Raw genomic sequence first — 12,377 nt, 5'->3', positions numbered from 1 at the left:
GAGAGATGGGATGGGGGACGAAGTGGCGGAATGCAGGATGATGAGGATGAAGAAGAATGAGAGGAGGAGCCCAGCAGCATAAAAGAGGAAATGCCAGAAATAAAGTTATGTAAATTCCGTTTTACGGGGCATGTGTATGTGCGTGTGTGAGCGTGTCTGTTCCTGTTCGTAAGTTCAAATGCCAAGAAAAAGCAAAAACCAAAAGGCAGAGCCAGAGTCGGAAATAATAAAACTGAGACATGTCGAAGCGTGTCTTTATTTGTGGCTATAGAAGGGCAAAATAAAAGAAAAGAAGTGTGCAGAGGAGAAGAGAAGAGCAGGGAATGGGATTAAGAAAGTGGAAAGAGTTCATGTGGGATGGGTCTCTTATATTTGAGCTTTATTGAGCGCTGCAGGTGCTAATCAGCGAGCCAGAGAGAGAAGCTAAGCCATAAGAACACTAAAGGTGACTGAAAGATATCCTCGTAGTTCATTTTTGCATGCATTGATGGAATAAATAAGCAGTTGAGAATTTTGTTCTGTGTATTTTCCCATCGCATACATTTTACATTTTTCTTGCCCTATGTACACAAAATATACCCTCTTCAAGGGTGCAAGGTATGGATTGAAATGAATATCAGTGCAAATGCGCTTTATGTCCCGCTTTTGCTCGCTCGCTTTATTAATCAGACAAATCACGAAAGAACGCGCTCAGTCGGAAAAAGGCAAATTATGAAATACGAAACAGTCGGGCTCTCAATGTCAGACTCGTTCCCACTCACACCCCCATTTGCCACTTTCCCACTTGCCACTCCCGCTGCTGGGACGCCGCCTTAATTTGTTTAATTTATGCAAAATGTTTGGCCGCATTCAGCGATAAGCGCCATAATTTGCTCAAACTTGTCGCAACTTGTTCTCTTTTCAGCTCCCTTTCTTCTCTTTCTCTTTGGGCGGCTCCGAGAGCCGCCGAGCCGCAGATTAACGGGGACTGATAATTAGGGAATTTACTTTACTTTACTTTGTTTTACAACTCCCTCTTTATTTTCTCTTATCGCACAATGGGAATAGGAAGCCACCTCAAACGGGTAGAGAGAAAACTCAAAACATTTTCCAGAAACCAACTTTACTCGGAAGAATTCCGGTTTTACTAATCCAAAGAAATGATGCTCAAGAAACATCTTTTGTCACATATTTCATTTCTCTTATTTTTACGTAGGAATTTACCAAGCTGATCCACAGAAATATACACACGGAATGAAGCCAAAAACTAAAACTGTTACTCTGGCTTTAGCTGTCTTGTTTCCTATTCACTTTTCTTTCCAAAGCACTGAATCACAATAAGTTCCGCCCGTTGCAGGGTCCACTGTTTCAACCTTCCACTCACCTTGTCTTCCGTGTGTTCGTTGCGCCGTCAGGGTCGCCGTTGCGTCCAGCGGGCGGTGCGGCAAGTGCTGGTACTCGTAGTCGTAGTGGGACGACTGTGCGGCTGCTGCAGCGGCAGCGGCTGCCTGCAGATTCTGTTGGTTCTGGTGCTGGAGCGTCTGGCTGCTGCCGGCCACCGATGAGGCGGAGGCAGTGCCTCCGGCCGTGTGGCGACCCGTCATGGGCAGCGTGCCTGGTCCCCGGCCGCCGCCCGCGTCGCGGCAGTCGAGCGTCGACTCATACTCGTAGGGATTCATGGTGGTCGACTCCAAGGGACATTCGTCGTCGTCGGTGTCGGTGCCACCGTCGTAGAGGTTGTCCGTGTGCCGGTATGCGTGGTGTGGATGCTGCTTGGAGAACTTAATCTTGGCGGCTTTTGCGGGCCCGGACGGCCGGATAGCCGGACAGCGGGGCGGAGTAGAAGAGAAGCAGAGAGGACAGAGACAGACTCCTGAAGCAAAGGCGCTTCGCTGTCGTTGGAGAGTGCGGAGGGGTGCGAAAAGAGAAGAAAGGTTCTCCTAGGGTCCCTCGAGTCGCTTCTGCTTATTCCTTCTTTCTTTCTTTCTTTGCTTCCCTATTTTTTATATTCTATCTGTTATTTTTCAATCACTTTCTTTGCACTGCACTGCACAACATTTCTTTCTCCATTTCGTTTTGGGATATTCTTTGGTTTTGCGCGGGGGCCCCTGGTCCAGGGCCTGCCACGACTTTCAACAATTTATCACTCGGAAATAATTCCCCGATTTTTGGCCAATTTTCATCTAAAAACACTCACGGGACGGGACGAGACGAAACGCGGTACACAGCAACACGAAACAACAGAGACAACAAAACGCAAGACGATGCAAAAACAGATCCAAATCTGTGTAATTCGTTTAATTACGATGTAAGCGGACGACGACTGGAGCGCGCGCGACGAAGTTTCACTGACTAAACTTAGTCTTCATTCGTATTTTGTTCGATTCGCGCTTCTGCGAGACCGACCCGCGCAGTTTGAAATTTGAACGAATATTCAACGGCAAGCGAATGAGAATGACAGAGGGACAGAGAAAGAGCCCGAATTTTTGGCTCCCATTGTGAATGAGTATGCTCTATTGTGACTTTGCAATTTGTGGCTAGGGAATTGCTCTCCTGTGTGTAAACGGTCAGGGAAATCCTCTCCTGTGTCTAAACGGTCAGGGAATTTCTCTCCTGCTGTGGAACGGTCGGGGAAATTGTCGTTGAACGAGAGAGCGAAATGAAACGAACCGAGAGAGCGAGAGCACATTGCCAAGTAAATTCACCCTGGTGAGAGCGAGAGAGAGCTCGGCTTTCGTTCAGTGTCGTTCAGTTGAAAACAGGCATGGGAAGAAAAGAGCGCAAGACTCGTTTTCGGCGTGGGTGGCTGGGGATGCTGTGTTTTCGTTTGACTGCTTCGGCTGCGCTGCTGCCGCGCTGCCCAACGTTATTTGTGCGCATGTCCGTCTCTGTCGGCGCTGGCAGAACTGTGGAGGGAGAGCGCGAACTGAACGAAGAGCTGCCGACAGCGCTGCTGCGTTTTGAAGGTTAAAAAGTGCGTTAAATTTTTTGTGCAGCAACAGCAGGGAAACTAATGTAAGCGGCGGGGAGGAACTTTCTGCAACCCGTGTTACGCGCTCTGCAAACGAGTTTCGTTCAAATTTATCTACGACCAACAGTGCTGTAATAACAGTGCCGCGGATTACAGCCAATGCCTGAGGCCATTAACATTGACACTGTTAATGTGGGATTCTGCCTAGCAGACCTGCTAATGGACTTAACAGTGGACTGCTGGAATGAAAAATCATATCTGATCTGTGGATTACCATGGAACGATAAGTTACATACATTATGTACCGTTGTGTTCAATGAAACATTAGTGCCGCGCCTTACAATTTTCAAAACTATATTTCTGATCTTTCCCTTCATCCGAATTGCACAAGTAATACCTCGTTAGGTGATGTGCCGCTTACAACAGAGCTGTTATTGCCTTAACACAGCACTGTTGTTCTTAGGTAATTTCGCCAGAAATTAAAATAGTGTAAAATGTATGTATGTATGTCTTTGACCTTTAGTCGTTAGCTGCCACTAATTTGTACAAGCGTATCAAGAGTTTGCACACGACGAATAACTGGGGACGCCTAATTTTCTGTTTACTTCAACTGAAACCGAGTTGTACAGAACTTAGAGCCACAGGTTCAGTAACGGGAATTTTTTAAACAGCCAAAAAATTAGCAAAAATGAATTTGTGTCTGAAATGTAGTTACATATGTTCTTTGATTAGCAAATCGTATGCACTGGAACATATGGAAGCCAAAATTCATCTTTGCAATTTCTCATCTTCATATTTTGTATATTTTCTGAAGGGTACACTGGACTTCCAATAGAATCCCTTCAGAAATGAAAGTAATGCAAGTGGAAAATAGTTTTTCATTTGCTAATTACATCGGATAAGGACAATGGTAAGTTCCCGGAGCCAAAAAATATCCTTCAACTTCATTAGCGCTGGAGAAAAGTTGCCCTGGCACCCCGAAAAAAGCCATTCGTGGGGAGGTGCAAAAGTTTCGCCCCGAAAATGCTGACACTGAAGATGTCATTCAGAATCAGGAAAGGTCCAACCTGGCCCGAAACCTAGCCCTCCCTCCCCTAATTCTTCATGGCTAACGAAGCAACAGACAATGGACAGGGGGATGGACAGTGGGTGGCAGAGGTTCCTCCTCCTGGCCTGAGCAAAAGAAGCAGAAAATTGCGTTAGAAGCAAAGTAAAGGACATTTCGCTAATGGCTTAACTTTTGAGCGCAGGTCGCTCGCTTGTATTCGCCCATATCCCCTATCCCCCCTCCACCACCCTACACCTCTGGCATGTAACGGAAGTTGTTGCTGAAGCTTTTTTGACAGCTTTCACCAGAAGAAAGAAGCAGAAGAAATTGTCATTTCTCTACTACCGCAATGTGGCAACGCCGCATGACGCAAATTTTTTGAAGTCTGAAAGTATTTGCATAGGACAAGGTCTACAGCACACCACCCCATCCCGCTCCACCACCCCCTCGTCGAAGTCTTTTCCTTCATCTTCTTCGTTTTCTTCGACTTCCCCGACTGTCGATGAAAAGTCAATTTCCTGTTTTACGCAAAAATGTTTGAGAATCATTTCCACAGAGAGGCAGAGAGAGAGATGCACAGAGAGTCTCTGGTTTGCAGTTGACATATTGCATATCATGGAGAGAGACACAGAGGAAGGAGAGGTCAAACAAAATCTGATTTGGCTTGTTGCTGCACTGGTACAGTGTGTTGCATAGCTGTAAAACCCCTCCTCAGGCATCATCAATGCATCGGAAATACCTACATACATATGTAAAATAATTCAGATGAAGAGTTTTTGAAGGGAAAGCTGATCGAGATGGCACTGGATTAGCACAGATTTTTAATCGGTAAAAAATACCGATAAATAGATCGATAAACAGTTATACATACATGCATATGTAAGTTACATTATCCTTATTTTCTTATGTGTCCTGGAACAAGCACTTGGACAGGAGTCCTTTAAGTGATATGAGTGTGTGTGCATCTTGGCTTCTGTTACTTTTGGGCCACTGCAAGCTCCTTTGAAGGACTTCTCCCATACCATGCCATCCCATCCCGGACGCAGTCTCAAATTTCTATTCCGGCCACGGGAATTTCCTCCATTTGTTGCATTTTTAGCTTCAATTTTAGCAATTACTTTTGCAATCCTCCTTTTCTCTCACTCTCTCGCTCTATCTTTCTCTCATTCTCTGTCTGTCGCTCTTTTTGTGTATCCTGTTTAAGGACAAACAGCTGCACATTGTCTTGCACTCGAAGCTTCAATCAAGAAATTTGATCGCCACTTAAAAGCAGCAGCTCCAAATAAAAAATGCCAGCAAAAGCGAAGAGGAGCAGCAACAGCAGTGGCCGCAGTGGCACCAGTAGCAGCAGCGACTGACCGGCAGCAGTGGCAGTGGCAACAACAAGTGGCAACTGGCAGGTTGTTGCTGTTGTTGCTGCACCAACTCTTGACCTGAAAATCATCAACTTTGAACCCTCGAAAGGCATTTCCTGCCTCAATTTACACAGAGCCCCACCAACCATTGAACGAGCGACCAGTAGGAGCCATGCTCCACATATCGAATGAAAATATATATGTACATACTCGACAATATATATATATAGGCTATATACTTGTATGCGTATTATGTACAGCATCGATCGATTCTGCACGCAAAAATTTTGAACTCAACTCAACTTGGTGCTGGGCATAAAAATCGAACAGGACACGCGGACAACGCGTCAAGTTCCCGACAATGACTGGCAGCACTTTATGCCACAGACCCTTCCCTTCCCCTTGCCACCGCCCCATGCCACGCCCATTGTAAGGGTGTGGAGGGGGCGGTAAATAAAATTACTTCAGATATTGAATTACGCGTTTTAAATTAAAAATATTTTTTCGCGATTGCATTAAACGAAAGGCGAACTAATTAAAGGCGATTTCTTTTCTCTCCCTCGCCCATTTTCTCTCTCTCTCTCCCTCGGTCTCTCCGTGTCTGTGTGAATCTCTCTCATTCTCTTTTTCTTTTTCTTTATGCATTGGAAATGCAATTTGCATTGGGGAAAATGAAGTTGGCTACTAGAGACAGCAGAGACAGGGAGAAGACGGCAATGTTCTGGGAGTTTAAAGTTAACGATTTAAGGCATTGATTCATCGATATATGCAATGTTTTTAATATACCTCAAACATCTATAGTATTTTTCGGACTACAAACTTACTAACTTAAACTAACTAAATCAAAACTACGGGCTCATTCCTCTGTAAAATATATTTCGGAGCGGCCCAGCACTAATGGCACTTTTCCATAAATACATTTCACAGCGCAGTTCGTGTATCGTGGGATTCACACCAGAATTTATTTACTATGTAATCTCTTCCACGGGGAAAAGCCTGATAAATAATTTTACTAATGGAATTCAGAGAAAAAGAGTCGTTGTTTCCGATAGCTTTGCAACCTAACTGATAGATAGCCCCCAAATCATCAAATTCCTTAAATTAAACTACCGATTTTGAATATTTGACAAGAGAGGAAACTTGTCAGTGAATTGGGAGCAGGACTGTACGCTTTCTGGTATACCAGAAACTCCGCTGACATTGTTTTCAGTTGTCCATCTCTGCTTTAGATCCCTTGAAAGTCCATGAAAATCAATGCCCAAATGTCCAAGATGATTTCCATTATCTACCCATCTCCATGTCCCTTGGATCAGCATCTCTTTCTTGTCCCAGGTCCGACCCCAGAGGAAACACGTGTCAAATGGGAGCAAGGACAACGAGTTGTCTGATTGAAAGAGTTACGATCTGTGGGCTAAGTACTTTAGTACTTGGCACTCCACTCTCCCCTGCCACTGCGCCTAGCACTCCTTGTGGCATCTGTGGCATCTTCTCACTGGCCCGGCCATGCGGGCGGTCGAAGTGCGAGTCGGAATCGGAATTGCAGCCAGAGAGTCATCCACAAGCCAAAACAAACAATGCATCAATCAATAAAGATTTCCGCACCTAATAAGCCGCAGACAAGCGACTGCTGGCGGTGCTGGTGGTGCTGCAGGAACCATCATTGACGCCGCTCTCCAATTAAAGGCCAATAGTTGCCATCGCTGGAGCCTCCGCCTCCGCCTCCGCCTCCGAAAGGTGTTAATCGAATTACGACCTCAGCCTCGACTGCAAGTTCGGCTGCGACTTGGGGTTCAACTTGCAACACTGCACTCTCAATGGTGCATTAACGGGGTGAATGGAGGGGGAGGGCACACATCACATCAGCTGCCTCGCTGTCCCTGTCGCTGTCCCTGTCGCTGCTGGCATTTCCATATTTTCAAATTTGAATTTTCCATTCCATTCCGACAGAGTCGACGTCGTCGTTGTCGTTGTCGTTGTCGTCCTCTCATCTTATTTGGAGTCGGAGTCGGAGTAGGAGTAGGACTTGGACTGGGGAGGACACTCTGAAGAGCAGACATCGTTTATCAGGCAACACTTTGGTCCCCTACCACAATTTCTTCCCTCTTTCCCCAGATCGTAAAGAAAATTACACACATGTGTGGCTTTTCCTGGGGGTTCGGTTTCGGGTTCGGGTTCGGGTACGGGTTCGGGGCAATGGAAACTGTCTCTCCGTTTGGCTGCCTGCGTAAAATTTGAAAACACGTTAATGTCTGGCTGCATTTGAGCAATTTTGTGGCGCGTTCTGTTTTGTCAGAGAGAGGGGGAAGAGAAGCTGCAGAAGGGTTGGAGTCATTCAGTTCTGCGCTCAGACAAGCCTCTCTCGCTTGCCTTTGCCATGAGCTAGAGGAAAGGATTCTTTGGTTTAATTTCGATGGAGTATCCACTTTCCATTTGCCATTTTCCAATCCAAATCTGGACTTTCTTCTTTCCAAATTCAATCTTTACGTGCCCTCAAAAGGTCTGACAAAACCTGAGACCCGAGCTCCTGCAGGAACTTCGATTCCTGTGCATCAAACTGGCACCTCATCCAGCTCTATGCCACAGCTACAGCTGCATCTGACTGCCAAGGACCTTCCACGTGGCTGCTGTCAACATTGCAATTACGAAACAATTTCGACAGCATGTTGCACCAATTTGAGGAGCTCTGAAAATAGAGCAGAGCCTGGCTTGCTGTCAGCGAAAGATGGCATATAAAAAAGATGCCATGAAAATGTTTTGGGCATAGAATTATGCAGATGCCAAGGCGGGCTGTGGGGGGAGACGCTTCAGTTCAATGCCACAGAATCCCCAACACCAGTCAACAGTCGTTTTCAACACCTTTCGGGAAGCTCACGCTTCATTTGCATGTAACCATGACACGACGACACATCAGGAGGAGAAGCTGAAGGAGAGACCGCACAGAGACCACGGAAGGAGGAGGAGTATCTGTACTCCAGCTCCAGCTCCTCGTACTCTGCTGCTCCTCTGGTGTGCTGCAGTGCGGTGCGGTGCGGTGTGGTGTGGTGTGGGTGAGTGACAACCGCAGAGTAAGACCGCATATATCAGAAATAATAATAACCAGCAATGCAGAGAGCGTCGAGCGCCAAACCTAAACTCAATTGAGTGCCTGGGGTTGGGCTCCAGCTCCGTCTCCGTCTCCGAGTCCCTCTCTGGCTGTGGGTTTGCGTGGTGCTGCGTCTATACAATCGAATCATGGCAAATATTTCGAAGCGGTTGGATGTGTGCAAAGTGCTAACGACACACAGCTGCATATTTTGTCAACTATTAAAGTGGTTCTACGAAGGACATTCCTAACGAATGTGTCTGCTCGGAGATGCTGCCTGCTGTCTGCCAGAGGCCACAAAGGTGATAAGCAATTGGAGGGAGTATTGAGAGATCTCAGTGAAGGGATTGCCAACTGCCAACTGCCAGCTGCACTTGACTCTTGATAATTGTTGGGGCGTTTCCCGGCAAATCCTCTAACAAAACTCTGACTAATCAAGGGGCGTTGAAAGACCTCTCGCAGAGTGGCAGAGTCTCCGCTCTCTGGAATTTCCATTTTCCATTTCCACGCACTTTTCCATCTGCCTTTGTTTATTCCTCGCTGCTCTGTGTTCATCTCTCTTGCTTTTGTTCACTAATTATAATTTAATTTGTTTATTTCGCGCTTTGCCAAACTCAATTTTCACTTTCCCTCCGACAGCTTGTTGTTTGTCATTCGACTTTTCCATTAGCATAAGATGCAGAGAAGAAAAGAACTGGGAAAAGCAGTGAGAAAAAGTGAGTGAAATGGTAGCAAATATTTGTGCAAATCTATGGAGGAGACAGCTCCCTCCTGTTGCCACATGCCCCAGAAGTAGGTTGCGTACTCTTGCTGGGGAGACAAATGACCAACCGCGCGATCATCAACAAGTTCATCAGTGCAACGGGCAACGTGCCACGCAACGACGGCAGAGGCAGTGCCACCGGCTGTGGCAGCCATAAACGTTTGTTGATTACCCGCAGCCGCCTGGCCACACACTTTTTTGCCACACCGGGAGGTTGCAAGTTATTTGCATTCGCTGTGGGATCTGTTACACTCCAAGGGCAACGCCATTTCCATCTCTTTTCGACTGGTTCATCCGTCGACTTCCGTTTTCTTCCTTTAATGCTGCTGCTGCTGCTGCTGCTGCTGTTGCTGCTCCTGCTGCTGCTGCTGCTGGCAAAAGATGAAAGTGTTTGGCAGCCGTCGCTGATGGCAAAAGGAGCAGAGCAGCCCCTCCGCCCCGCATCCCTTCACGACTCCATTCCAAAGCTAACTCGCATTAAGTCCACACCTGCCATCATCATCTTCCATCCAGCCCTGAGTTTCCCCAGGAAAGAGGAAAATGCAGAGGCAAAAAAGGGATAAAATTGAGCTCTCTTTCTCTGCGCACAAAATGGAATAGAATTGCAGATTCATTTCGCTCAGAGGGGTGGGGTGTGGCTATAACCTTTTGGCTGCTTTATGTTTGCCTTGGCCAAAGAAAAAGGTCAAAGGCCAAACCAGTTGCCCAGCCAATTCCCTAGGAAACCGCAGGAAGAAAACCCATTCGGAAATCATCTAAGCGGCAGCTTATTATCCAGCAAACCCCCACCCAAATGAGATCCCCTGCTCAAGGTAGGAGCTTCCTTCTCTAGTATCTACCTGCCTGCCTCGACTCTGCCCAGCGGCCAAATTAATTGTTGTCAGGAGGAAGAACTTTGCCCTGCAATCCGCTTAAATCCATTAACATTTGATTTCCGCGCAAATTTACTTTAAACGGGGAGGGGGAGTGCAAAAAATAAAAAAGCTCCCTGAAGGGTGGCTGCCTGGGGCCTGGCTGGCACGGTGTGGCAGTGGGGCAACAAGATGCGGCCTAATTAAATATTTATTAAAATTGCTGCAGAGCTGACTGCATCATCAAATTGCATTATTTGCACACACTCTTGACTCGCCCCCCGACTACCGACTCGCCCTGCGTTTCCCATCGTAGCGTCTCTGTGTGGGGTCTTTAGCGCCCTGTGGATGCTCTTACTGACGAAAGGTAGTAGTAGAAAATAATTGGGCTGGGAAGGAATCTACGGGGATCTCTACTAGCCTTTAACATCTGCATAGCTTGGAAGTAAATTATATTCTTATTTAGTTGGAATTGCTCTTCTTTTCTGCCTTGGCTGGCTCTATTTCTGCATACAAATTTAGAGCCTTTTAGATACATTTTCAGATGATCAACAATTTTCTTTAATATTTTATGTTTATTTTGGGGTTAGTCCAGGCATGGGTGACGAACCTTTTCCACATCAGGGTACATACATACTTGGAGTCTCCATTGGCATTCTCATCTAAATGATTCTGCTGGCAAAGACTCGCATAAATTATTTTATTATTGCACTACTGCTACATCTAACAGTTGTCTTGTAAATGTGTGACACAAACGCAGCTTTTAAAGATGCAGACACTATTTTCTTAGGAAATAAGAAGTATTGTTCGTCTCTGAATTAAAGAATTTAAATTCCAAATTGATTAGAGCATTCTCAAGTTCCCATTGGTTCGCTTTGTTTGGGATCATTGGGTGCAGGCCGAAAATATATGGGTACATACATAAATATTTAGTAATTATAGTTTAAAGTTGATTAAAGAATTCAAAATAAGTTTAAGCCATTTGTTTTTCCGATTTTCGCATCTTAAAGTAAACTGAAACATGAGCAAAATTACCAAGAAACTAATCCAAGTAGATCTGTACTATTTGATAAGATTTGGGTCCGCTTTTTGATGCTTTTTAAAGGAGTTTTAAGACTCGCTGATAATTACCATATTAGGGCGTTTCCTGCTTCGTGGTAGCCGTCCCCCAATTGAAGTTCCTCTCGGTTCTTGTTTTCGCTTTTCCTCCCATGGGAAATTCGATTTGTCTCTTCTCGAGATTTTTTGCTCAACTCATCTGCTGTTGCTCCCCTCTCTCCCTCTTTCTCTCTCTCCCTTCCTCTCTTCTGTTGGCCCTCTGGCAAGCTACTTTATCAGCGTGTTCTGCTCCTTCCTTCTCCTGCACTTGTTTTTGCTACCATTCTTTTCTGTGTCGGTTTGGCTGCGTCTTCTGTATCTTTGTCTTGACGCCTTGCCTCGCGGCAAAGTTTGTCGCGTCCTCTCTCCTGCACCCTGCATCCTGCGTGCTGTGCGCTGTGTGTCCTGTCCTCGTCCTCGTCCTTGTCCCATCCTGTGCTGTGCTGTGTCTTGGCTCACAATAAACCACTTTACAGCTACTAGTTTTATTTGCTGGCGCTTCTTTTCGTATTTTTCACAAACGAAATTGAATTAAAATTTACATTTTTAATCATTTTTCTGCAGCGCGACTTTAATTCATCTATCTCTTGCCTCTTGTCTCTCTCTCTGACACGCTCGTTCGCTGCTTGAACTGCACTGCAATTCATTTGTCATGCAGCCTGTCGCCATCTCTTTCTATGTGTCTCTCTGTCTCTCTGTCTGTGTGTCCCTATGTCTCATTCGCATTTAATTAGTGTGAAAAGCGCAAATTATTCTCCACTTGGCCACGCCCCACACACCCCACGCCTCTGCAGTTTTTGTGCCAGCGACAGCTACCAAGTCCGTAATTGGCTTAAAGCGTATAATAATTATTGTATGCCGGCATTATAATTATAATTATTATAACCTGTTGGTCGCGGGTCGTGTCGATTGACTTTTCTCGGCTCTTTCGCGCTCTCACCTCTCGTTTTCCTGATGCAATTCGCTGCGATATTTACACTTTCCTTTCAAGCTTTGACCCCAGAAAAAATTCGGTTTCAGTTTCAGTCTTTTGAACGCTGCCCAGCCGGACGCTGCTCTAGGGAAACATTTCGCAATTAGTACGTCCCTCAAGGATCAAGTATCTGAGAGCAAGGAATGCTACGTCAAAGTGTTACCAGAATTCAGCATCACTAGGGTGAGTGCCCCCACACTCATCTCCAGCTTCAATGTGTTTTATCAGAGTATTTACCCAGTTATGCACAAAGTTTG

At 45.9% G+C, this 12,377-nt stretch overlaps 1 protein-coding gene across 1 annotated transcript in view; it reads right to left on the bottom strand.

The window, feature by feature from the left end:
* Positions 1–2,401, bottom strand: part of LOC117895423 (teneurin-m) — a 130,622-nt gene extending 128,221 nt beyond the window's left edge. Inside the window, 1 exon segment of the mRNA XM_034803063.1 lies at positions 1,364–2,401. Within this exon segment, the coding sequence (XP_034658954.1) occupies positions 1,364–1,658 (295 nt within the window). The 5' untranslated portion in view covers positions 1,659–2,401.
* Positions 2,402–12,377: the final 9,976 nt, after the last annotated feature.

This window comes from Drosophila subobscura, chromosome J (assembly GCF_008121235.1).
Source record: "Drosophila subobscura isolate 14011-0131.10 chromosome J, UCBerk_Dsub_1.0, whole genome shotgun sequence".
Lineage (NCBI taxonomy): Eukaryota > Metazoa > Arthropoda > Insecta > Diptera > Drosophilidae > Drosophila > Drosophila subobscura.
Note: the sequence above shows the minus strand (reverse complement) of the source record. Positions and strands in the feature narration are given on the sequence as shown.